The 27,260-nt window shown below is 36.2% G+C and overlaps 3 protein-coding genes across 4 annotated transcripts; 1 reads left to right on the plus strand and 2 right to left on the minus strand.

Moving 5' to 3' along the window:
- Positions 1-566: 566 nt before the first annotated feature.
- On the minus strand, positions 567-7,451 carry LOC144649777 (putative G-protein coupled receptor No18). Of its 2 annotated transcripts, none has more exons than XM_078509363.1 (2): positions 7,071-7,451; positions 567-1,552 (listed from the first exon to the last, which is right to left on the minus strand). In XM_078509363.1, the coding sequence occupies exon 2, from the start codon at positions 1,537-1,539 to the stop codon at positions 586-588; it is 954 nt and encodes a 317-aa protein (XP_078365489.1). In that variant the 5' UTR covers positions 1,540-1,552; positions 7,071-7,451; the 3' UTR covers positions 567-585. The 2 variants fall into 2 exon arrangements, with proteins under 2 accessions (XP_078365489.1, XP_078365490.1); XM_078509364.1 differs by lacking the exon at positions 7,071-7,451 and adding an exon at positions 1,792-2,550.
- A 2,152-nt stretch (positions 7,452-9,603) lies between these two features.
- Positions 9,604-15,643, plus strand: LOC144649797 (calbindin-32-like). Its single transcript, XM_078509388.1, has 11 exons — positions 9,604-9,941; positions 10,070-10,128; positions 11,609-11,698; positions 12,312-12,398; positions 12,688-12,744; positions 13,343-13,426; positions 13,599-13,651; positions 13,979-14,018; positions 14,643-14,690; positions 15,051-15,122; positions 15,374-15,643. The coding sequence occupies exons 1-11, from the start codon at positions 9,869-9,871 to the stop codon at positions 15,485-15,487; spliced, it is 777 nt and encodes a 258-aa protein (XP_078365514.1). The 5' UTR covers positions 9,604-9,868; the 3' UTR covers positions 15,488-15,643.
- Positions 15,644-16,171: 528 nt separating this feature from the next.
- Positions 16,172-27,035, minus strand: LOC144649784 (secretagogin-like). The gene is made up of 10 exons (XM_078509374.1): positions 26,006-27,035; positions 25,827-25,897; positions 22,110-22,199; positions 21,356-21,448; positions 20,174-20,308; positions 19,491-19,546; positions 18,842-18,881; positions 18,166-18,222; positions 17,724-17,795; positions 16,172-16,918 (listed from the first exon to the last, which is right to left on the minus strand). Exons 1-10 carry the CDS (start codon positions 26,109-26,111, stop codon positions 16,790-16,792), a joined length of 849 nt encoding a protein of 282 aa, XP_078365500.1. The 5' UTR covers positions 26,112-27,035; the 3' UTR covers positions 16,172-16,789.
- Positions 27,036-27,260: the final 225 nt, after the last annotated feature.

Raw genomic sequence — 27,260 nt, forward strand, 5'->3', positions numbered from 1 at the left:
GTGAAATGAACAAATTGTGCTTTGGCGAGATGCTCACCCTCGATAATCTTCGTCGTGCCGTCTTTTAGGAAACTTGATATAAACGTTTTCTTCTCAGTAACAATTCTTCACAATACAAAGCAGAGTGGCGATGAGAGTGATAATATCATCATCAAGTAGATACTGCCTTGGAGTAAACACCAATTCGCAGAATAGTTGTACCAAAGAAGTATATATAACGAGGGGTGTGGAATAGTGTTTGCGTGCATTCGAATACAACGTTTTCCTTTGCAAGTATGAGCATTGGCAAAAGTTAGCCTTGCGAGCAACAAGCACTTTTCCGGCAAAAATTTACCTCAACTAAAAACCGCGGATGCGAGCACTTGTAAAAAAAATGCGAGCACGAACAAACGAACGCCCGCTAAAATTTTGCGGTTTTTCCGAGCAGAAGCCTAATTTCGCGAGCACAGCAAAATTTCTAGGGATCATGAATGATCCTTATAAGGTTTAACTCTAGTTTTTTTAGTTGCTAAGCATTGTAGCTTCTAACTCGCAAGCACAGTGATTTCAACATACGATAAACTTTGTATAAATTATATAATACGATTATCCTTTACTATAAATTATTTTCTTCAGTGTAGACCGAAAATCTTGCAATCTGAGTGAATAAATAACTGGGTTCAGAAACGAGTTTGTGTAGTGAAGTAATTTGCAGAGATAAATCACTTGATATGAAGGCTGTGCAGAACAAGGAAAGGCCTTGCATTCCAAAAACACGATCAAATTAACGATGTGAAATGGAAGCCACGTTAGAATGAAAACAGTGGTTACTATAAACACAGTCATCGCAAGTTTTCTGTCATTTTCGATTGCTCGCCTGCTCCGCTCCTTGCCGCTATGCTGGTTGGTAAACGGAGGCCGCCTTCTGTCCGAGCCAATGTCTGAGGACTCTAAGCTTGCCTCTCTAAAATACCCTTTCATCACGCGCGCTTTCAACCAGATAGCGAGATAGGCTAATAACATGACCAACATGGACGAGAAGAAAGTCAAAATCAAGAACCAGAAAAATACTTTGTGTTGAATCAAGTCATATTCGTGAAAGAAGTAAAGACTCGATAAAAGAGTCGCTAGGATCCAAACGGAAGACACCGACGCGTCGTACAACCTTCGCGTCGACGTGCGATGCCGAAGCGGGAAGCATATGGCGTAGACTCTTTCTAAGGCAATAATAGTGAGAGTGAATGTAGAACCAAGACCGCAAAATACGTCCAGTGCTTTCACGACTTTTAGAAGGGCCGACTTCGAGATAACACCATCCTGCCAATAGCTTATGAACTGGTAGATGAAAGCTGGGACCGAAAACATCCCCACTGTCAAATCCGCCACAGCTAAGGAGAGAAGAAAATAGCTTGTGCGTTTGCGCAGTAGTTTCTTTCTTGTAAGCACCGCAATGGCTATTGAGTTGCCGATGATTGTGGCCAGCGACACTACGCCGAAGGCTAGCGACCAACCAACTAACGAAGCGACTAATGCTTGTTCACCTTGTGAAGTCTCATTCATTTCTGCTTGTAGTCTGTAAAGCCAAAAAAGGGAGAGAAAAACGAGTTAAAAAATTAATTTTTTACCAATGAATTTAAGGCGCTTCAAGTTACGTTCATATAGTCCCAGATTCAAACTATTAAAACTTCAAACGTACAACTTGGAAGATAATTTCTAAATGCGAAAATTATTGTTTGAAAAGACGCGTTCTAGTTCAGTCAAACCAACCAGTATAAAACTGCTGTTGATTGTCAAATTCTTCATGCATCTCACCTTATTGGTTCTGAAATCCTTTGTTTGAGCTTAGGAATCAATGTTAAATACTGTCTTTTGCGTCGTTATTTTCTTCGGTGGAATTTCCGGGTACTGCGGATGTTCAAGAAAAAAAAACGAAGGCCTGACAAGGTATACCCGGCAAAAGTTAAGAAATCATTTTACCCTAACCGAAAATCCCATTTGCTTTCTCTCTGAGACTTGCCAGTTTCTTTAGCCGAATGGAATACGACTTTAGCCAATTAAACAGACCAAGACTAGTGTAACTTGTGTAGATTGAGGGAATACACTGTAGTTTTGCTTCTAATTTACATCGCCAATGTTCCGAGTGCTCATTCGAGTGACATGAATTGACAAATTGCTTCGGTTTTTGCTCAAGTTTTCATTAAAAAAAGTTGGTAAGATCTGTCTGTCATGAAAACCTCTCAAAATAACAAGTCTAACTTCTAATTATACAGCCTCTGCCAGACAATAGCAGGATATATATGTATTTTCCTTTTTCAACTACGATCATTGGAAGAAAAGATTAACTATATGCTACGCGATTAGAATACAAGCAAATAACTAACTCTGTGTTCGTTGGGACCACATCAGTTTTGAGAATTGCCATCCACGCCAGCTTGAGAAACCATTTTCAATGAACATTTCTGTGAGCAGCTTGCTCTGTAAATTATTCCGTCTTAATGTTCAACAAATGTGTTTGAACAAAGATTTTTTTGTGTGTACGTACGTGTGTGTAACATAATACTTTTGACCAAATCCATCAACTTTTAATTTTCTTTTGGGCTGAAGTGCGGGTGATTAATTATTTCCCGACCATAAAAGCGAACAAAATGATTAACGAGGGTTGACATGTAATCAGAAATGCAGCCTTCCGAAAAGTAAACATTTTTGTTCAAGGGTTTTAACTCTATGGCTTTCAACACGAGCTACGGGTCGGATACGAGATACGTGCATGTTCTCGAGTGGCAGTGAACGATCTAAAACTGATAAACTATTGAAGTGAAAAGTCGTACGTCCATTTTTTATTCATTTCGAGTTCGTTTATTTATATATGTCCCACCAAACGAAGCAAAGAAATTGCTGATCTTGAAAAGCAGTCTTAAAATTCAGCAACAACTCAGTTAGCCGTATCATCGGGCTTTTTTGTGATAACATTTTGATATTTCGGATGGAAAACTTTGAGGGACAAAATGAAGAAAAAGTAAGCGTATTCCATTTTCAGCAAATGTGTCTTTTGTTCAGTACTCAACGGAAATCTAAATAATATTCCCAAGCTGGAAACGGAAGGCTTTTAGTACCAGTGACTAAATATAGAATTAAGAAAGGTAACGTAGCAACCGTGAAGTGCTGACGAAAATTACTGACATGTGTGACGGTATCCAAACAGCATTTCATTTCGAAGAGTTATTGTGCAAATCTTCAGTTCTGGTGAATCATTCTGCAATTAATGAAAAATCATCCTTAATGCTGACATAGTTGCTCTCGCATTGAGTTTGAGAGAAAATTCTAAAGTTTTACTATAGTGGTGTTTGTAAGGCTCGGTGACAGCTAGCTTTGCAAAATTTGTGACGTATCTTTTCAGTTTTTACATGAAATAAATCTCCTTTCAATTTATTTTCTATCCATTTCCTTCCTTTACCAATTTATCCAATGTTTGTTTTTGTCGTGCGGGTTAAATTTAACTTATGCTGACGAAAAATATCATGTAAATAAATATGTGAGAGAGAAGTCACGATTTCGCCAGTATTGAACTGAAGTCGGCGGTTTTCGTTTTTCTTCGATGTTCTAAAATTTCCCTTGAAAAGTTAATGCGATTGCGTACAACAACGACCAAGATTTTCCTGAAAAGATTTGCGAATGAATGGTTTCGTTTACTTTTGTGTGCGTAAAAAACGTATTACAATCAACGTTTTCCTTTGGATACTGAAAGCTGACTTGTCCAAAAAATTGTCAAGTTGGCAGCAAAACATGCCACGGTACGGCTCAACAAGGCAATATGCTAAATAAAAAATGCTTATATCAAGGAACAAGAATTTCGTTATTTCTTGAATATTAGCTTCCGTTAAAAGTCCTACTGCACGAGTTAACAAAACCTGTCAAAAGGAAAACTTGTTAACCGGGTTTATTCCATGTCACTTTGACTGACATGAAATGTTCAAAGAAATGTTATTTTTTTAAAATACAATGTATTCACTTCCTGCATATAATAAAAAAAAATCTGAAAAGTTCGTTTGGGTCTCTCACTGTCACTCGCTCTCACCCTCATCCTCACTTTTAACTATTACCGTTGGTTTCCATACGCGAATAACTATTTTTTCTAAAAAGAGATATAGTTTACACTTTAGTTTTGTTGTGTATCAAGAAAACCGTGTTGTTAATTTGTGTAAATATCTGCTTGATCCAATTGCAAGTCACTACACATGGCGGGAAAACTTTGAGGTAATGTAGGGGAGTGACAATGAGCCCACATGCTTCCCAGCAAGGCTGCAACAATTCGTTTAAAAATACTCTAGACACTCAAAAATCACCAAATTGCATTCTCGTCAACAAACATGCCCTCAAAAAAGAAATAATTTGTATTCTGACCCCCTCCTCCTTTTAAAGTAGTTGCTTATAATTGGTAAGGGGATGGGGGGGGGGGGGGGGGGGGGGGGAGAAGGATGCAAAATAAGGTAACAATGAAAATGACTATCTCAACCAGGAGTACCAATGTCTCCACTCTTTTCAGTGCAGTTCCCTAAAAATTGATCAATACGATCCTTTTTTGTTGGTAATGTTAACTTATACACAGGCTGAGAATTTTTTAGAAATCTGATCACTGGTTTTGTCAATTAACTGACATAAATTTTCATACAAACGCTGTATCTCACGCCAATCTGTGTTTTCCCAATTTCAAAATGGCGGCAATGGGCTTGCACCGATGTAGCTGACTACAACTACCAGAATCCACAATTTGCCCGAGGAAAAAAAAAACACAGAAGTTCTTTGGCATACATTTGTGGTCAAATGTCATATTAAAAATCGCAAAAAAAAAAAGTCTGCTAAAAAATGGATTTTTGTGTCCCAAAATAATATTCCCAGTACTTTGAAAGCCAATTAGCGCAGTTGCACTAAGTTTTCCTTTAAAAACTATTCTTTCGACCCATAGTTAGCCTAAAGGGTTACTTTAATTTGATTCTGAAATGATAACGGATTTCACTTAGTTACTATTTCCGCGAACTTAATGAGATTTCAAAGTTTAAACAATTGCCATCGATTAGTCTATTAATTTTAAGAATTAAGTACAAATATCACACAAACCTGTGAACGTTAACGTGTAGAAAAGCTACGTACGCTTGGGATTTAAAGATTACCGGGCTGTTTGCAGTCTAAAGAGTGCCCTGTCCTCGTCCGTGAGGTGAGGGGTGCGAGCCACGTGACACGGGGACGTCCCGTGGGGAGCCCGGGCAATGGGAACGGAGGAGGCCACAAGGAGGACGAGAAGATGACGACTGGTGACGCGGGTACGGTGAGTGACGCGGAATAAAGTGCATGCTTCGTTTAATTTGCCATGCAATAAAATCGGGAAACTTTAATCTACCACTTTTTATTTGGCCTCGTCTTTAGAGGCGTGTAACCAATAGAAACCAAACACAAAATCATACAAATGACAAGCTTTACACGTGAAAATTGGTCTGAAAAACAAGCAACCGTGACCTATAGAACAACTCTCCCTGAAGGCCGTTTTCTGAAAGTCCTAGAATATTGAAATCGTTAAAAAATTTTAGTTAATACATAAATATACTAACTTAACAAGGTTAGTTTGCCCACGTTTAGTCTGTGTTGACACTTTACTGATTGAAAACTCCTGAAACAAAACGGGCTCCGCTTGCCGACTTCAAACTGCATTAGCGAGTTTGAAAGGTAACAGGTTTTAGAGACATGCGGAAAAAAACATCACCGATGACTTAATTTATAATTTGCCTCACTGCAAAATGTGTAGTATAATGTTAAAAAAAAGAAAAATATTTAATCCCCTGATAACTAAAAAAAATACAAGAAGTTCTTTCCTCCATTTTGACCTAAAAAAAAAACTTGAACGCACATTTTAATTTATGTATTAAGGAAATAGAGTAAACAATTCTATTCTTCTACCCCGAGTCTAGCAAAGTCTTTTTAATCCACTAAAAATGTCCAATTAACGCCGAGAAACAGATGCCCTCATCTTTGCATTTTCCATGCAGTGTTGAATTTTTAAGAAAAACAAAGAGCTTAGAAATTAATTTGCTAAAATCTACAAAATGATTGCCATTCGTCGATGGCTCGTTTTTGTAGTCTTCTTTTCAACAAGAAACTGTCATGCTTTAAGTCGGTATTACTTTTTTCGACATTTATTAAAAGAATTGCGCCGCGTATAATCAAAACAGGCTCCTACTTACACATTTTACTTATTCAGCTTTATTAATCAACCAAATTTTACCATCTGCAGAGCAAGCTCTAACTCCTGTCAATAGTTATTTTACAATCCATACTTAAAAGTAGAACGCGTTGCAATTTAGTTCAAAACCATGTTTCATTAAAGAAGAATTCGCCTGCTGAGTTTGGTTTCATCCGTCCCGGAATTGAGTTCGCCTGCGCCGGATCGGCAGACTAAAATCTCACTGTAAAGCAACATGTCCTTGATAATTGATAAACTAAATTTGGTTTGTTTAGTTTGTGTCCGTATTTTTCTTGGAATAAAATTTGACCGAAAATACTGCTCAGGGGAAACATTTTCCACTGCAAGCACGGCGATGGCGACACAAATGTTTCCTTAAACACATTTTAAAACATAGCAAACCTGCCTTCCGCATACCTACATTTAAACCTTACTGAAATTTTATTTTTTAAATCTTTTCCATCGAAAATCTTCGACCATTTTGCCGCAGTGTGTATGATGAGAGCAATAAATTCTTAATTTCAATTTGTATCTTTGTTTGTGAAATTAGTCTACGGCCCTCAACTGCTTCTTTGAAGACGTTTACGTACACAATTTTATAGTGGCCTTTAAATTGGGCCTTTAAAGGGAACGAATTGAACTATTTTAATAATTCGTTTCTTTAGAAGGAGTTAATCCACACTCTTCAAATTATGAACCACAATTTTCCCCACCGATAAGAATTGGCCCCGTTAAAATTCGAGGAAAAAGATGATAATTTCAAAGCTTTAGAAAATCTATAATTCGCCACTAACAGTTTATCACTTCATGTTAAAATTCCGTTTCAGGGTCATTGGTTAAAAAGAAATTATCACAGTACCTTTCTTTTGTATGTTTTCTCCCCTTCGTTTGATCTAGAGAACAGCAAATAAAGCTTCGAAAGGATTCACAGCGGTGATTAAAACAACTTGCCCCAAACCACTTGAAGTGAAATCAAAACCTACTTCGCTCAATGAAAGCTTACATATGCAAATCAAGAAAGGCTTAATATAATTGTGCATGCATGTTGACTTAGTTATCTTTAAAAACAACGATTTACTGCTGACGATTTTCACACGTAAATTGAATCAACGTTTTTCAACGAAAGTGTTGACGATTAATTTTCCATGACAAAGAACTATTTTTACGATAACCAATTGTTTTATTTCTTATTTTTCCTTTTCTGGTACATTTTTTTTCTCGTTTCAATGCATATTGACGCCAATATGCCTCGTCCCAAGTATGAATTTCTGTTTAAAGAGTGTACTGCTGAAATGTCAGATACTTGTGACAAAGAATACTTCAATATGGTCGAGCTGTCAGTAACATTATATGAATTGAAACTAAAATGAAGAAGAAAGAAAAATGTATTGCACAATTTTTTTTAAAAAACAAAATTTTCAGACTACGTGGATAGCTGAACTGAAGTGAGAGAGCAAATACGTTATTAATACTTTAAGTAAAACGAAAAATGAACAACACGCAATCATAGTTTGGAGGGTGAATGAAATACGATACTGTTTAAATACTGTCAATCGAATTTTTATTAAAATACAATTTGGCAGGCCCATTAATTGTCATCGAAAGCCTTATTTTGTTCGATTTTGTCACTTTTCTTTGAAAAGTTCTCTTCTTCACTTAGTTTACTTTATCACATCCAGTCTGTACCATGTATTTAAAAATTATTTTTTGTTTCTGTTGGAAACAGTGTCAGAATTGGATGATAATGGTTTATTTCGATCTGTTTCCGCCCTACAGTCCTTGGAATCGCTTGAAAAATCACACAACCTGATACAAAAAATAATCTGAATTGAGATTAGAAGTATCTTGAATAATTATCAGAGAGCGTTTGTGTAGACTTGTATTTTTTAATTCCCACACGATAAAACTTTATGAAGTTGATTTATCTCATGCCTGTGTGCTACCTTCCCAATAATAACAAAACTTCAGTCATCTTTTCGGAAGTTATTACCTTCAACTTTGTTTAGAAGGTGACATGCAAGGCCATAATGAGTAATAAGGAGCCAAAATATATCAAAGGTAGACGGTAAATATGTACCTTTCGGCGTCTGTGAATATTAAGGAATGACATTAGATTTGGACGTGGCTTAAAAGCTTTAACTTCAATTATAACTTCAAACCATATTCAGTTTATAGAATTCGAAATACATTTCTTGTGTTCCCTTTACACTTTTCGTTCAATTCTGTAATATTGTTTTCATAGATTCCTTATTCTAGACGTCCAGGGATTTGACATGTTTTCAAATTAATTTTAGACATCGCATAATAAGCTGTTAATTGTTACTCCCCAAGGTCAATATTGCAACTGCTCTTTAAAATAATCACGTGATGAGTGAAAAAAAGAACAGATCGTATGCAAGGGAGAATGCTATCGATATCCTATTAGACCCTGACAACAAAAACTGAACGAAATGCACAGGCGTGTATAATGGCCTAGGGGAAATCAATCTCGTTCACAGAGCCTGCGTTCCCTGATATCGGACGGGACGACGACTCGGAGAAAAACGGAACCAGGAAATCCTGGCGGGATTGGCGCGTGCGCCGGAGATGGGGAAAGAACAAGTCGACAGCATCAGATTAGACGCCGTGGGGGCCAGAAAGCCCAGAGGTCCCGGCCCGCGGACCAAACGTAGCGGCGGGAAAGACATTGCCCGCGTAATGTAACGGATGAACAAGGCCACAGGACCAACGTCATCCGTCTGTCAGCCACAGAAAAAAACAGAACGAAAAAAAGAGACAGAACAGACGACCAGACCCTTGCAAAGGGAGAAAGAGGGGAGAAATGATACGGATTATATGGAGGTTGTGGGGCCTTCCCTTGATGCAATGCGTTCTAGTCAAAACCGTGTCGGGAGCGACAGGGAACATGTCTGAGACAGAATAATGAATTTTAGTGCAATAAATCGGAATTTGCAAATTTTGTTTCCTTTAACACTAGGTCGTCTTCGCTTGTATCAATATACTTTTGCCAAAAAGGAGCTTTTTTATAAAGTGCAAATTTTCCAAATGTAGCTACAGTTTAGCTTGTCATCTTTCGTCATCTTATGGGTAAATCCATGTCTCTTGGGATGGTAAAATTTTCAAATATTTGTTATCAACAGCACTTGAAAGACTAGTCTAACTTAACGGCAATGAAATATCAGCCGATTCTTTAAAAAAAAGATAAATTAAACCTTAACGAATAGACGAAAACGTTAACTCAAGATAATTTCAAATCATACTGGCATAAAATTAACGCACCTAAACTTAACGTCATTAATACTTAATGCAGGACCTGCTCAATTTGTCAATCGGAATTTTGCTAGTTTACTGCCTTGCGAAAATCCATGGTATTCTCACGTACACTGTGTTTTTCCTTTCCATAAAAAAATATTTTATATATTTTTAACAAACGTACAACAATGAACAACGATGTGAAAAGAAGTCACATACATATAACTGAAAGTTATTATTGTGTATCACGTGATTTGTATTGGCCAATTAAAAAAAGGCTTTCATCGGCTGGAAGTTAGCCAGATGTTTATTCAACGACCAGATATCATTTTTCGCCGGGTAGCAAGTCTCAACGCTCTCTCTTTGTAAGTCAATTCTCTAATTAACGTATTATTTGCGTATTCGATGGCTTCGGAGAACACTCAACGCATAACCTTGAAGCAGTTTGTGCCAATTTTAAAGAAATTTGACAAGGATGGTAAGTCTGCTGCAAATAAAGCAAAGAAGCTTGTAAAAGATCTGCCTGCATGTGTCTGCGAGATTTAATATATTTTCCTTATATTTCTGTTTGCTGACTTTGTACTGTACGTTGATTAAATTTTCCAGGTAATGGACACATAGCCAAAAGCGAATTGGATGCGTTTCTGAAGGCATTTGAGGATGAGGTATGGTATTCAATTTAATTCTCAGGAACCGAGTCACTCCTTGTATGGACATTTTTTTTATCAACGTGCTTCATCATCACTTCTGCAATTAAGGGGGACGAAATATTCTAACCATAGCTGAAGATAGTATAAAATATTTCAAATACAATAAAAAACGGAGAGTTATAAATTAAATCTGTATGCATAATTTTTGATATTAACATACTTTTAACTGTTTACTGCAAAGAATATGCAAAACACCCTGAGTTTACCTGTCCATTCTGCGACGTATGCCAGCAAAAAAATGCGAACATACAAGTTTCAAAAATCGTTTTGACTTTAAAGAACACATGTTTGAGGCGAGAATAAAGAACGACAAGGCAAAAATATTATAACTGAAGAGCTTGTTTATATGTGATATAATTAAGGTTTTGCACCATTTTTACGTGTAGTTACTCGATAATTCTTTGTAATTTTTTGAAAAGTAGTAAGATATACATAGATTTTCTAAAAGGAAACTGTTTTTTTAAGTTGCTTTTCTGCATTGTCCGGTGCCCTATTGGCAAATATACAGTCGGTCGTTAAGGACGCGTGATTGTTTTTCAAACTACCTGCTGCCACCAGTCGACAAATCTAAAATCCATTATTACATTGGCACGAATCTAGTAAAGCAGCTGTCGCCAGTATCTGTAAAGAGGGTCTGTGAATGTCAGAGTTGTCAGCAAAAATTTGGCTGAATTATCGCTGACTGTGAAAGCCATGCCAGATAAAATTTTCAATATTAATATCAGTTGTCAGTAAACTTGTTTAGATCAAGACATGATTTATTTAATAAAAAAACAGACCACAGCTGCCAGTTTTCAGTTAAATGCTGGCTTAATTTCAACATTTTTTTTACAGTGGCTACTAATGTTGTTGAGAATTGATGCATTTTATTCGTGGCGTGTTAAAAGATTGGCCAGTTGCTTGTTTAATACCCCATCCATGTAAGAGTCTTGTAAGCTTGAAACACATTGCAAAAATTTCTTTCTCAGTACTTCCAGTTGTCCAAATTTACTATTTATCATATTTAGAAAATGTTCGATTTTATCCCTTTCATATTTGGCCTTCTTTATGTCACCAGTTCCTCGAGAGTTTAAAGGTGAAATGCCAAACATGAGGCGATCGTAACCAATTCAACTGATTGGCGAGTTTCCTTTCTTTCTGGAGCTGTAGTCCAAATATGGCATTTGACAACTGAAATACCTGAAAAAGTTGTAAGATTTCAGAGGGACAAGCGGCCATTATTTAACGTTACGTACAATTATAATCGATAATCGATTTTTGACAACGTGTAATTTTTGCCGAACGTTTTTGCCTGAAGAGGCCATGTTTCATTTGCAAAATTTAAATTAAATGCTTTCTCTAAATGACAAATTGTGCAACTTAAGTTATGTCGGCTTGCTATTTAAATATAAATTTTCACTAATTCCCTCATTCCAATCATTTCTTATTTTTTCAGGGCCTTATAGAAAACTCGAGAGCTGTTGAAATTGCCGAGAAAATACGTGAACAACAGGAAGATGATAACGACGTTGTGACTATGACCACGGTAATTACGTAAATAGATGTTCTATGCATTGAAGAAGGCAGCAGATTCGTCGGTACGAAGGAGGGGGGGGGGGGGGGGGGGAATTTTAAACTCTTGAAAGAAAGGACACAAATCTATGAAAAAAGCTTGTCTGTGAGAGATCTGGTTTCCAAAACATGACGGTTAGAAATCTTTCTTGGTAACAAATTGGTAGTTAAGTAGGACTAGCATGCCTGATTTGCAAGTCTTGCTACTCTGTACTTCCCTAGATGAGATGCTAGTTCATTATTACAGGTATTCCCGGCCCCAAATTTAGCTGGGCACCTAGTTATCAGTTTCTGGATGTGAGAGACTGTGAACCCAGGGTGGTAAAGGGTTGTGAAAAAAGGTCAGAACACTACATAGTGACCCGGATGTCATGGTCCAACAATCTAAATCGACACCATAACCATACGTACGGGTAATAGTTAAATTAAGTACGAATTGAAAGAATTCTTTGAGTTTCGTAAATGCGAAAGGGTTTGAAAGGCAATTCAGTACAATACCATCATTTGTGAACAGTGCAGCTGGGAAAAAGTGGCTGAAACAGAATCACTTTCACAAATAACAACTGTTTTGTTTTATTCATTTTTAGTTAGCAAAGGAGCTCGTACCAGTCAACTTCTTGACAGCTGAATTCGGAGAGCAACAAACACGAATAACAAGTGTGGATTTTATGAAGGTACAGAGAACAACGATTAAAAAAATATCGATTTTGTAATCACGCAATTTAAATTTGATTAAATTTTTGGAATTTTATCCTGGTACATTTATAACTTCCGAGAGTAGTATTATATTTACTTCTGGTTCTGAGCTTGTTTTAAGCGTGAACTTTAAAATCACGAATCGATTGCCACTTGCCACGTGCCTTTTTGTCCATGCAAACTTACAACTAGTTTACCACAATGCCGTTATTATAAATCCATGGACAATTAATTTAATGTGATTTGCTCTACTCCTTTATTTTACAGCTTTGGGACCACTACGACGTTGACCACAGTGGACATCTAGATTCTGTTGAGTTAAAGGTATTACGTTATTGATAACGAAATAGGACGTTTATAGAGATAAGATAGAGATAACTTTATTTCATCACGGGTTGATGAGGCTGATAAGGCTTCTAGCAAGATTATGCTAATTTATCGAGAAAAATAACTATTAACGAAAGATTTCAGGATTCAGAACACGGTAGAAGCGCTGGGTTTTACCTTCTGCATGCAACAGTAATTTGCATTATCTAAATGATGACGACAGCACCGACGAGAGGACGGGACAACGACGACAACACCGTCGACTAAAACGAAGACAACGATGACAAAGATGACGAAATTTCGATGACAACGACTAGGAAAACGACATTTACGATAATTGTTTTCAAATACCTCAATTCTTCATGGCAATTACATATTTCGCTTAAAATCGTTCAACGCGCCATGTTAATTTTTTCCCATTATTTTTCCTCTTTTCTACATGTTTCTGGTTGTTGTTAATTTTTAAGCAACATGATGTATTTTTTTATTTTAGCACATAATAACTTTCAAGTATTCTTCAAACGATTTAATGATTATTTTATACCTTATTTTCTCTAATTTTCTTTATTAACTCGTTGGTGTCCTCCTTCTCTAGACTTTTTTTCGCGACATTTTAACAAAGAACAATAGCGATGACCCGGAACTGGACAAGAAAATTGATTATTATGTCCAAACTATGGTAAGATTTTTGGACGTTGATTTGTGTGACCATCTGTCTAATTCTATGTGCTAATCTGTCTAAATTTTGGTTAAGTTGCGTCTTTAGGTTTCATAACTATAATCTCATGAAATCATGTTCTTAGACTGTTACTTTTAACTTATTTGTTATTTTTTTTGAAATCACACTACAGTTCGACATGCAGAACATAAAAGGGGGAAAAGTTAGTCTCGAAGATATGTGCAAGTGAGTAATCGTTTTCAACATTCCCGGTAATTATTGATTGATTATATTGATTGATTGAGTGAGTGAGTGACCGTATTATAAAGTAACATGTTACTTTTATATAAAGATATATCAAATAAGACATGAAAGAGATCAAGTAAGACATGAAATAAAGAAAATGCTGAAATAGGCTCACAAAAAATTCGATCGATAATCTCGTTATAATACAAAAAATTTAAGAAATTGTACTAATAATTTGCTTACTCCAATTAAATTTTGTGAATGTTTTTGATTTTATCTTTAACTATGACACTTCGGTCGTTATTCACTCATTCACTTGCTTGGCAGATTTTGCCCCGTTGAAGAAAATTTCCTGGAGCAGTATGAGGTAACTAATTATTCCCAAAATATCCATCATACACTGCAAACATACGCCCTCTTTAAACCATCTGACTCACATATTTAACGATTATCCTGCGAAATCACGCGGTATATCGCCGAGTTAGCTAAGATTAATTGGAGATCGTGCGGGCCTTGTTTTAACGCATTTTAAAGCTAAAAAGCAACATGCAGTGCTTTGCAAGTCTTGGCAAACTACTACGTATATCGCAGGATATCTGCTCAGTACGGAGGGCAGATAACAAAGCCTTCCTGACCATATCTAGGCATCGTGGAAATTTGTTGAATAAACATAAAACCGTATACTTTGTTGAGTTCACATTATTCTTATTCATTATTCTCATTATTCTCAAGAAGTAGGGAGAAACACTCGCCTGCGGCTCGTGTTTCACCCTACACTTCAGTTTCGGGCTCTCGTCACTTCCTTGCGTGCTTTATAACAGAACAAAGCACGGCCAAGGCTTTTTTATTTGTTAAATACTAAAATTCAAAACTCGAATAAACGTCCTTGGGAGACCTTTTGAAGATTATGGGAAAGAGTTAAAGATATCGCGACCATATTTTCAGCTGTTAAAGATTTTTACTGTTGATTTTTCCTTTTAATGTTTTGCAGACATTTACCGATGAAGAGCTTGAAGAAATATTCGCCCACTATGACCAGGCAAGTCTTTCGATGAACTGTTAAAAAATAATATATGGTTGATAACTTTGCTTGAATCCTTCCTTATTCATTCATCTTTTAACCTCGCATCGGTTTCGTTTCCTTACTTTTATAAAATTACTCTTTACATTTAGGCAATTGTCTGTTTTATTTTTTTCATGTTTAAGGTGCTCTTACGTTATTTAAGAGACGTCAAAAATTCTTTTCAAAGAATATTTCTTAAAGGCTTATTTTTTGATATGTACAGTAGATGAAGTACATATGAGCACTGATTAACTCTTCTTGCGGTATTTTAAAGTTCGATGTATTCTTTTCTCACCTAACTTTGACTAATATACCTTTCTAATATGCTTTTCCTAGGACAATAGTAATGAAATCGAGGGATTCGAGCTTGAAGGCTTTTTAAAAGATCTCTATGAAAGAAAACACAAGGTAGGTTTTGAAACAATTTCCCATACATAGTTGTTTAAAGAACCTCCAAGGGACGAAAACTGGTAAGAGAAATCAGAGGTACAAGAAATTGGGGGCAAATTTGTAGTGTTTAACTAAGCGAGGCAAATTCAAGGAAACAACTTTTAGTTCGCGGTATCGGGAGATTCCAGAAAATCGACATTCCACCGTACTACTAACGTAACTTATTCGGCTATTCTTGTCTCATCTTAAATTATCTTTCTTTCTTACAGCCAGGTCAGTCATTTGACAAATTTAAGGCAGAAAAGATGAAGAAATTTGACAAGGATAAAGACCAGAAGTTTAGCAAGCAAGAAGTGAAGAACATCCTGGCCAAATGCTGCTAATGAATCAATTATAGTTTTCGTTTAATGTAATCGATCGATATCTCGTGTCTTTTAAAATTTTTCTTCTACTTTGCACGTACATTTCTTTTTTATCACATCAACTTGCAATCTTAGTACAGATTTAAACGGAAGTCTTAATAAATGCGAATAAATAAACTACTCATTTTTGATGTCAAGAGTTTTACACCGTTTTGAAGAATTGATAGAAAACCGCGTCCATAGAAATAACGAAATAATCACTCCCAACTCTTTCAACAGCCGTCAGGAAAATTACGATATTTGTCTGTAAACTAGCTAACGGGATGAAAAGAATGGCTTGTTTGGAGGAGGGGAAAGTGTGTGTGTGTGTGTGGGGGGGGGGGGGGGGGGGGGCGAGGATAAGAAAACGGAACTTGCTTGAACAATCAGCCCCATCGTTGACCCCTGGACGAGAATGGTCCTGATTGCGGTTATGACTATAATAGATACGCTCAAATGAATGTTTTCTAATTTATTCAATGATTTTTAGAGGATTTGAAAACTTAACTACACTAAACCCGTCCCATATATGATTTTAATTCTATTTTATTCAGTCCACCGATAGCTTGCGAGCTCACGGACGCCATACTCGTTTACGGGACCGCTCGACTCCTCTAGCTACAAAAGCCTAGGTGCTACAGGGACTAAAATAACCAGACAACCACATTAGCAGACAAGACAGTACCACTTTATTTAATACTGAGGTACATAATTCACGGACATGTCAGATCAGCTTTTTTCAGCACCTTGTGACAAGGTTCTCAGCAGAAATGAAAAACATTTCTCGTTCAATAGAAAACACCATTGAGTCTACAAATTCAACATATAAAAAGACTAAAACTGACAATTCAAATACTAGCTATCAAATTTACGTTAGCCTAGATTTTTTACTTTCTTGGAAGAAAATTGCATTACATTTAGAAAAATCTTTTCCTGGCATGCACTTTAGGAAATACAACAAAAGGAAAGTTTCGATTCTGCATGGCAGATATTTTAAAAGATTCACCCTGCATCAAAGAATTTCATGACTTCCAGAAACAATTTTTAAAAAAAGGAAATTGCAAAGAGTAACTATAATTCATTCTCTGTAACACAACCTTGTTTCTCGTCAACAAACCATGCTGACTTATAATCAGAGGAAAAAAATCCATAGAAAAATCAAAGCCATTCTACTTATGCCAAAGGTGCTTACTTTCTTAATTGCTTAGCTCAATTGTTGTACCACATACGTCTATAAGATATCAATTCAAACATCACTTCTATATTGAAGTCATGCTGCCCTTGCTAAGATTCATTCATATCGGACAACAGCAGCGCAAGCTCGTTCCTGGAAAGCTTTCCATCGTTATTCTTATCACTGACACCGAGAACGACATCTCTCATCTTCTCCAGCTCTTGAGCATCGTCAGGTGGCTGAAAACGAAAAAGATACATAAGAACTCATCAGCATGGTACAGACAGCATAAAAGGTTCATTTAACAATTGGTTCATGTTTAAGCGTGCACTATCGACGTTGTGGTGAAGGCGGGAAGTTTGGAGAACACGAGAGAAGCTCAAGAGTCGCTCGTGGCGATAGCTTCTTGAGTGCTCTCCAAACTTCCTGGGTGCGCCATAGCTCGATAGTGCACAACTAAAAGCACGGTACGATTGTTTTATAACATTGCTGGTTGATATGTACATTAAAAGACGCGCCGCTCTAACTCGGGCCACTCGCGTGAGAAAATATTTCTGGCGAAACGATTTGCTCAAGCTATCAGAGTGCACTATTAGATTATGATTGCGCGGCTCTGATAGCCATGCTATATCAAAAAGTTAGCTTTTACGGTTTTCCTACAAAGTGCCTACGCTGCGGATGCTAATGTAGCCACAAAAAATCATCAACTTCGTTGCACCTGGGTATATCATGTATATGTGTCATAACAGGCACAAAACAGCCGTGCATGGCTGCCAATCATGTTACGCGTGACCATTGCTTGTAAATTTTGGCCAACCGAGATTATCATTGAACTATACACTTAGAAGAATACTGAGTTCTGATTGGGTAAGCGAAATGCACTTTTCAAGAAAGACTAGGGCAAAAAATAAAGGTACTTCAGTGCAAAAAAGGGGCATTCAGTGCAAATTACAACGATTGTTTAATTTCCGAAGTTAGTACGAAGGGAACTCCAATGAACATCAAGCAATGTCATGTTAAAAGAAAATCCCGTCCACTCCTTACCAGTCCCATCCGAATCATGACGTCACGCAAGAGAACCAGTAGCTCGCCAGCTTCAATCTCACCACTCTTGTCCTATAAATAGAACGCAGTTATCTAGCGATTATTATGCTTAAAATTTATACCGGCAATAAATTGTGTAGGAGTATGGCTTTGTTAGATTTAGGACAGTTTGTTATTATAGCACACATGCATGAATGACGTCAGAAGCTATTCATGGTCTCTTTTAAGACAGAATATGAAGTTAAGGACTTTTCACGATAGCAGAAGCAAATTATTCTTTTTAACACAGCACAAACTTAAGCTGGGGAGCAATGCATTTCAATACAATAATACATCGTATACATCGACTTGAAGCGTGTTGATCGTTTGTTCGGCGCGTTGAGTCATTTTAATATAAACGACTTATTTCACTTTCCAACAAAATAAAACCATCTCACCATACCGTATCGTAATGGTCGAAAACTGCATCGAAATCGTCCCTTGACAAGGCCGGCTTCCCCTAGGAAAATGGATCGTGTGACTATAGGTGATTTTCTATTATTCCATAATCGTCACCTTTGCTATATCTTAACGAAAAATTATGTACGGTCAATAGTAGTATGAGCAAAATGAATGGTATGGGCAATACAGGAAAGCAGAGGTGGCGCAGTGGTGAGGTAGCCCCCTAGCCTGCAGAGTGTTCTGGGCTTGCACCCCCTCACGCTGATGTTTGCGCGAGAAGTGAAACGTTTGCTTAAATTTAGACCGGGTTTCACATAACAGTTTTCCGACTGACAAGTCTCTGGCGCTCGGATTCGGATCGATTTGGAGTTGGAAATTCTGTTTTTTGAAAAGAAAAAAAGGAGAAAAAAAAAAAAAACCCCAGAAAAAAGAAAAAAAAAAAAAAAAAAAAAAAAAAAAAAAAAAAAAAATAGCCGCCGGAAAGGGAACCCGCCCCGGTGGCCCCCCCCGCCCCCCCCCTCCCTCTTATATATATATATAAAAATAAAAAAAAAAAAACACCCCAAAAAAAAAAAAAAAAAAAAAAAAAAAAGAAATAATTTTTTACGAAGAATTTTTTTTGTAAGTTGGTATACTTCGAATTCCTACAAATGATGCAAACAGTAAATTTTTAATACCTGGAACTTTGCAAAGAAGTTTTCCTCTTTGGGCAGAATCCTAGATACATAAAATAAACTTATTAAGATAATCATAATCATAACTATCACTTTACTTTTATTTTTTATTGCCCTTATATCATGTCGTGGAACATCGCGACGCAAACTGTTCTGACAGGAGGGGGGAGGGGCAGATTAGCGTCAATCGATGACTTGAACAGCAGGTCAAATTTTAAATATATAAAACTGAAATTAAACAGCGACTTTTTCTTTTATGCACAATACCATAGTTACTCAGACCTTGCAAGAAATATATTTGATTTAAAAGATGCACGTAGTTTATAGCAAGCTACACTCAGACATATAATCTTATCTTGCATACACTCGAGTCGACGGTTTTACCTTTCCCTAAGGAAGTGGCGTCGAACTACTTCCACCCAAAGCCTCATTCGGTGCGGGTCCGATTTGGAAGTACATCAAACGTATATCAAGGTTATGGCTTGCGATCTGGGACAACACATTTTAAGCGTCACACCTTTCTTTATTTTTCCCTATTAATTTACACTCAACCCTACAAGTTTCGCGCTTTAAACATGTATTGGATATAAAAAGGTCACTCTAATTAATATTTATTACTATAAGGGACAAACTAGTAAAAAAATCAACTTACATGGCGAGCTCCTTCAATCCAATTTTTCCGTCTTTGTTCTCGTCATATCGATCCATCTAAAACAAACAAGTAAAAACACTTGTTAGAGTACTAAAATACTAGATATACCTTGCCAATAGTAAATGTATCTCACCGTCGGTACACCCTTTCCCATCTTGTCAAGTTTTTTTACTTCTTAAAGAAGAACATATACAGTCTACGACATTTTAAGCACTCTCTTTCCAATCCCACTCGGGATTTTTATACTTGTTCCAGACCCTTCTTGAGACGTCCCGTTTCGTCCAAACAAATACACGTTAAAACTATACACGTTAAAAATTAATACGAACTGCCATTTGTAGCTTAGATGGTGCGAGCAGACGAGAAAGAATTATTCGCCCAAAACCTCCGTCTATGTTCCCTTGCGTGTCACAAATAGTTAGTAGAGAGGTCCCCTCTCCTTGTAAAATTATGTTTTTCAAAAGAGAGAAAGGGGCTATTGACTTCGTTAATTGGTCCGATGGTTCAGACCTCACCAACTATCAACCGATAAAGCTTCGAGCTTGCGGTATTATTATTTATTTGTAAGAGCTGACGTAAAATCGACACTGCCACTTTTAAGTGGTAATGTTGACCAAAAGCAGAAGTTCGCACCCTTACTTCCCCTCAATATAAAAGTAATGTTGTACGATGAATATCCTTACTATAAAATCTCTGTAGTCAGAAATGCACTGTGGATTTGGAGAACAACCTTGCTGTTCCAGCATGTCTTTGAGAAACGCTTCTATCTCCTCTCCTTCAAGGTAGCCACTACTGTCACTGTCGTAATGATTCCAAATCTGCGAAGCAATAAAATAATTTTTAAAATACTTCCGAGAAGCTTGTGTCACTGACGGATTAAAATCATTTTCATTTCTCAACCAAGCTTAACTACTACCATCATTTTTCTCCACAATATGTAACGTATTTATTGAACGAATCTGTGATGTAACAGTTAAAAAAAAAAAACAGTTAAATGACTAGTTAATTTTTTTTTTTTTTTTTTTTTTTTTTTTTTTTTTTTTTTTTTTTTTTTTTTTTTTTTTTTTTTTTTTTTTTTTTTTTTTTTTTTTTTTTTTTTTTTAAAAAAATAACAAGCGTGCAACGAAAGAATTCATCCGCTGTTACACAAGTGGAGGTAACTGCATGGGAAATTAGCTTAAGTTTGCAAAATACTCTCTCAGTGCGGTTAAATTTTTCACCGCTGGAAAGACATCCTGAATTTGGAAAAAAAATCACGCCAATAACATAGCTACAAACGAGCACTGCACAATAATCTACTATTCAGGTTTCTAGAAGGATCTGTGAGTTCGAAATGTTTTTGTTTAGGCTCCGGTTGTTCAAAGGATGGATAATTTCGGTTAATTTCCTCTTCAAGGTACAGTTGTTCAAGTCACAAATAAGGTAATCCAGATTTAGGAAGAATTTTGATTTCAATTTACAACTTTCCAGTAACTAAAGGTCTTCTGTTTATATCTCCCGTCCTCCATTTTTTTTTATGTTGGTTATCTCCGACTCCACGAAACCCTTGTTGTTTTGAGGAACACCTAGCTGTATACAAGATAATATTATTATCACCTCGATTAACTTTTTATCCGTGGTCAATTGCAACTTGTTGTATCCCCCAAATAATTACATGAAGGATCGATTAGATAAAGTTTTTTTTTTCAAAGCGATAGCATTTCAAGCGTCAAGCTTTTGGGTTCGTGTATAAAATAAATCATTTAAACTTGAAAGTAACATGAACGAATGACAAAATCTCAAAATCGGATAGTCTCCGTCAAGGCCATCACACATTTCAAAGTGAGCTGTAATATTAGCGTTGGAAATTCTCATGTTTACCCTACCTTGATAAATTGTATACTGTCCATTTTCTCAGCCTGAAACTCTTTTCGGAACTGACTCAAGTAATTTTCCTCTGTAGGAAGAATATTCTCGAGCTAGGAAGTAATAAAAAGCATAAAGACGGTAAGTATTCAAAGTATGCACATATAGAAACATTATTCGTAATATTTCATAGTTTATCCATAGTTTTAATATTCGTATTGTTCTGAGTATTTTTATATTTTTTTTTAAATAATTATTGAGGGCCACTGGTTTTTTAGTGTTTTTATTCTATTTTAGTGCTACCCTCGTTAAATAAAGACTTTACCTTACCTTACCTAATTATGCAGCCGGGGAATAAGGCTTGGACGCAAGTAGTAGTTTTCCTTTTAGTACATATAAATATGGATAGTAAACGCTAGTTTGCATTGTAGCATAAAAATTTTGACTTCCGACTTCCGACCATTCGTAGAAAAGCTGTATCGAGCACAAAAAGCTGTCGAAAATTTTTTGTTATCGATTAGAAATAGTTGTCCCACTATGGGTCTGCCTGTCTTCCTTTTTGTACAAACAAAGTATGGGTAGCGAACACTAGTTACTTAGCTTAAAAATATAATCATGTTAGCTGCCGACAATTTGTAGAAAAGCTGTATTGACCACAAATAGCTGTCGACTCATTTTAATTATCAAATAGAAATAGTTGTCCCACTATAGGGGGCGGGGGGGGGGGGGGGGGGGTGGGATTTTCTCTTGCATGGACTTAGTCTTGTTGCTTACCTCAGACATACTTATTTTACCATCGCAGTTTTCATCATATTGCTCTAGCACGTAGTCCTTAAACTTCTCAATTTCGTCTTGAGATGGTTTCTAAAAAAACGAAAGAACTTTTATTAACGATCCACTTGTTGTTCAGGTTGATAATAATCATATGAAACGGTCAACAACATAATCTATATAATATTATTAAAAGCACCGCTCTCACTCTCATCCAGACGGAACGCGCATGCTATCGATTAAGTTTATTTCTTACCATTCGATGGATGGAATGAGGGCATAACAAATGAATAGCAAAATGATGCGGGTTGAAGTCATGTTTCCCGCCCTCAGCCGATAGAATCAATAATAGTACGCACGACTAGCCCTTATGCATGTTTACGTCATTTCAAAGCGCAAACTTATAAATATTATCATGAACGAATTCCCAACTCCCCAAAGCAGCAAAGATGAAAAGAATTTCCACGTGAAAACTGCATGAAAGTGGCAAAAGGTTGCGAATAATTTGCGTAAACGAGGCTTGGTTGTGAATTTTGAGCTTATGACGTTATCATGCATAAGGCCTAAAATTGCAATTGCTCACAGAATCCTCAAAACCGTTTGAAAGTTTAAGGGCTGTTATGAAAAATTTGAAAAACACATGAAGGACGTTTCGTCTCGCATGTGTGGCTAAATCAATCCATCTAAAACGGAAGACATGAGCAAGTGGTATCTCAAATATTTTTGGGAGGTTTCTAACAATTACGTATTCACGTATTCCCTTAGCATTGGCAGAAAAATGTTTCATACACAACCATGTATTTAAACAATCATTACCGAAAACACCGATATTTTTATAGTAACGATTAACGGCCAATCAGATTGCATCAAACTCGTGAAATATATATTCTTCGATGATGATGGTTTGTGAAAAGACTCATTTTTAAATTAAAACACACACAATTTTAATTTCACACTATTGTCACTTCAAATGCAAACTTTAATTTTAAGCAACGCCTTCCAACACAATCACAGATGCCGATAATTAATATTTCCATGTTTCTCTAAGCGGTATATCTCAATTTCATACTCGACGTGAGTTTCATGAAAATAATGACTATCTTTATTTCTAAAGCGACTGTGGCTTTAACGCAAAACACGAATATAGGCAATAAAAGGACCACAAAACGGGAGATCGTTATAAATATACAGCTGATGAGAAAGCTGGCGCGGCATGATATCAGGTCAGCCAGTGGATACGGAGCGATATTTGCACGACTCAGCATGGTACAGGCATATTTATTTTCTTTTGTATTCTAAATATGAAAAGTTTAAAGAAATATCTTCATAAATTATTGACCCAATTAACTTTTAACCAAAAGCGATGATTAAAAATGAGCTCGCGGTTTAAAAAAAAAAATCAGTGCTACGAAGAGTAAACACGTGAAACCCAGATTCTGTGTTAACAAGCTTTGCACTTGTTTTGCATAGTATCAGTGTTGGCAAGCAACAGGAGCAGAAAGATCTTTAAGAGAAAAATTGGTTTCTGCTCAAAGTTAGCAAAAAGGAAGTCACAAAAAAACTGTTTTAGCAAAAAGGAAAAGAGGAAATTTTTGTTTCCGCTCAGATTTAGCACAAGAGGCAGACCAAAAGACTGTTTGAAAAAAGAAAAAGGAAAGAAAAAAAAAACAAGAAAAGCGAAAATTTGGTTTCCGCTCAAATTTAGTAAAGAGGAAGACCTAAAAACCGTCTTAGCCAAAACAGAAGGAAAAACCGGCTTTTTGTCAATATCGAGACATTCGTTTTAAGTTTGTTTTTTAATAACGAGCCTGCCTAGAAACTCCGAAAACGAAAGTGCAATTTAACAAAGAATTTTTTCACCAGTCAGATATTTTATTTGCTCAGGCGTTTCAAATATTTGATATAACAAAGGTTGTTTAGATTGAACAGTGATTTATTTCTCTGTTATAAAATGTTGAAGAGTTGACGAGTATTGTACTGGTGTATTCATTTAGTCTCACGACCTCGAAATATAAATTGCTATACATTCCTTATGTTACCATGTAAGGATAAATTATATTTTAATTGCCCTGAGAATCTTAATTCCCAAGAGTTTATGGATTTGGCTGTAAAATCTTGAACGCATTCTTGATCAGATATTTATGATTCTTTTCTTCGGCAGGGACGCATCAAAAGTGGACATGATTCCGGACTGCGCATAGGTGCACAACTTGAGAATGTAAATGAATACACTTTTTATGGGACCTCAAAAAAAATTGTGGTGTGGCTTGCGTGAAATATTAATAACAAACATGAAAATTTCTGTAAAAATAATAATTGCTAAATACAGTCATTATCACCGCAGGGAGGCGAGGAACAGTTGTTTATTAGTGGCTTTTAAATAATTAAACGAGACGCTTTTAAACCGATATGAGAGTATTTCAGTTTTACCTTTTGTGATATTATTTCGTTTTTTGTTCTGTGGGTTTTTAATGAGCATGCACTTACATTTTAAATGGAAAAGTACAGGTTCTGTGAGTGATTTTGCCATCGTCAGTAATTTGGCTTGGAACCGTATGACTAGGGGTCGCAAGAAGAGCAACGACCAACAATGAATTTCTGACTTCATTACTTTATAAACGCAAAACGCATCGTGCTTCACGTAGGAAAAACTGCAAAAGGTATGAGCCTCTTAGAGAAAGAACAATAGGTTTTTTGACACTTTATTTTGAAAAAAGAAGAGTGAAATTTCAAAGGTGGCAATTGAAACATTGAGATGAGCGCTGCCATAAATAAATTATGCGCATCGTATGAAAAACCCTCTCGACCAATGAGATCGCACGCTTTTAAATAATTATGGAAGATCACCTTGAAGATATTTTATTGTAATACGCCTTCACGGGCAAATATTTGCCATATTTCAGCTCCTCTGCATATGCACTTTATTGAGTACTTGTTAATGAGACATCTTTGTTAAAAATGGTCGGTTTTGAACTTTCATTGAATCCTTGACAAATTTGCGAAAATTACCTCTCGCAGCGTGGGTCACCATGATTTCATTAAATACTTATTACATGAGAAAATTTTAAAATACTGGAACTCGGAGCTGCTCGCAAAAAAGTAGCAAAAAAATAAAATAATCAACAGACCCCCAGGTACTTTTACAAACAGTGTTCCTGTATATTTAGCAAAGCAAATAAGAAGAAAAATACTGCGGGTCAAATGGGGGCATTATATGCATGTTATAAATTTATAAATGCGATCTTCGCGTTTAAATCATTTAGCATTTTCTAAACAAAACAATTTCTTTTGTTATTGCTGCATAAGTAAAACGAAAAATATTTCGCGATAGTAAACTTGTGAAACAATTATATTCACAACTTCAATATTTAAAACGCGTTGGTTTAGGATAATAGAATGCCTTCCCGATGAAAATTGCTACTGTGGACGAGTTAAAACTAATTCACAGTTTTTGAATGAATCATTTACGTGTGATCTACAAACTGTGCGATCTCTGAGACCTCGAGTAACACATCATAATCGGCATTCGAACGCGCCAGGATTTGTATAAACAAGCTTTCTTTTAGTTGCCTGTTCTTGAAGGTAAATTCGACTAAGCGGGCTGAAAAAAATATTAAAAATACTAAACGCGTTCGTGGTGTTAGATGGGTGTTTAAATTGGTTTTGTTTTTTTTTTATTTTTTTTTTTTTTTTTTTATTATTGTATACAACGCCTGTTACCTCGTTGCCTGTCTCTTGCAGAAGAATCACCAAAAATTGAGTGAGCTCGTCCGCTTCGATGTAACCATTTCCTGAAAACAGTAAAGAACGCGAAAAATGAGTTCTGTGTTTTTGAGGAAGTATTTAAACACGAGCGTAGTAACCGAATTTACGATTAATAAAAATGCTCGTTTTCTTACCGTCTTTGTCAAATTCCTTGAAAACTTTGATGAATTCCGCCGACGTGAGTCTCGCGTCGCTGTTAAATTTCAGCATACAAGCATCTTTTCCCTTACCGTCTGCCATGTTCGTTATTGCCCGCAAGATCAAAATAACATTCGCGTTGAATGCGAACCGGCTTTAATATTATGTACGAGTCCGACGCATGCGCGCTAAGGCGTTGGGCGCAAAAGCCGATAATATTCAAATTTGCATCTGAGCGTGCAAAACAGGTGTAATGAATGAAGCAAACAAAGAGCTCGAAGGAAGAACAGTTTAGTGAAATTATCTTCACGCTGATTTCGTGACCAGGCTCGATAAGGTCTAATGTGAGAATAACTGAGAAATCCGGCGAAAATTTAAAAGGAAAAATCAATTGCTTACTGAAAATATGGTCCGCAAAAAGATATGCTTGAAATAGGTCAAAAGATAAAAAAACACACATCAAAGAAAGATTGTTTTGAATCTAATGCAAATCAGATATGCAAATTACCAGCGACTTCCGAAGATTCACGCACAATTTTAAACAAAAGTCTTCGATTTATATGCTTTATCTCTTTTGAGGATAATAATTTAGTGTTAGTTGTTTAAACTGTTAAGCACGGTGTATCCAAAATATTGTTTTTAACGAGACTTTCTTTTCTGTTTGTGATCACTTTTGGTTATGTATTTAAATTATTTCTATAATTCATGACTTGTGAAATATATTTTTCGGAAGCGACTCGAAAGCGGAAACTTTGTCTCCTTGTGAAGTGTTTTCAGTCTGCACTTGCACTAGAACTGTCTGAATTTTCTAGTGATGCGTCGAGTTCAAAAAAATTAAAATATCATTTTAATTTTCTCACTTAGGTAAATTACAATGCGGTAGAATTCTACGGAGCTACGGTTAAATTAAAAGTGAAGGAAGAGCATAAGATTGGGAAATAGAGATTTAACTTGACCCGAGTTTACTTAACTAGATAAGGGTTTATTGCGAAAAAAAAAAACGCACAATATGCCTGTTCGACGAATTTAACAAGTAGTCAATTAAACTTTAAATTCATATCTTTTAAAAATCTTTAGCAAAGCGATGTGTGCAGGAAAAGTTGACAAACGAAGATAATGGAAACCACAAAAACCATATGCTAATAGGCAAAACAAGCAGTAAATTTTGACGGGTAGAATAATGTTTTCTTCGGAAACGAATTTTGATTTTTGTCAAAAAAAAAACCCGCCATATCTAACAAAATTCAACAA

The sequence above is a fragment of the Oculina patagonica genome, chromosome 4 (genome assembly GCF_052425735.1).
Source record: "Oculina patagonica isolate OP01 chromosome 4, crgOcupat, whole genome shotgun sequence".
Taxonomy (NCBI): domain Eukaryota; kingdom Metazoa; phylum Cnidaria; class Anthozoa; order Scleractinia; family Oculinidae; genus Oculina; species Oculina patagonica.

Coding starts and splice junctions, on each gene's coding strand:
- LOC144649777 (XM_078509363.1), bottom strand. CDS start 1,539: ATGAATGAGACTTCACAAGGTGAACAAGCATTAGTCGCTTCGTTAGTT.
- LOC144649797 (XM_078509388.1), top strand. CDS start 9,869: ATGGCTTCGGAGAACACTCAACGCATAACCTTGAAGCAGTTTGTGCCA. Junction 13,652..13,978: donor AGTCTCGAAGATATGTGCAA/GTGAGTAATCGT, acceptor CTTGCTTGGCAG/ATTTTGCCCCGTTGAAGAAA. Junction 14,019..14,642: donor ATTTCCTGGAGCAGTATGAG/GTAACTAATTAT, acceptor AATGTTTTGCAG/ACATTTACCGATGAAGAGCT.
- LOC144649784 (XM_078509374.1), bottom strand. CDS start 26,111: ATGGCAGACGGTAAGGGAAAAGATGCTTGTATGCTGAAATTTAACAGC. Junction 20,309..21,355: donor ACAGTATACAATTTATCAAG/GTAGGGTAAACA, acceptor ATTGCTTCGCAG/ATTTGGAATCATTACGACAG. Junction 19,547..20,173: donor CTGACTACAGAGATTTTATA/GTAAGGATATTC, acceptor TGTTTGTTTTAG/ATGGATCGATATGACGAGAA.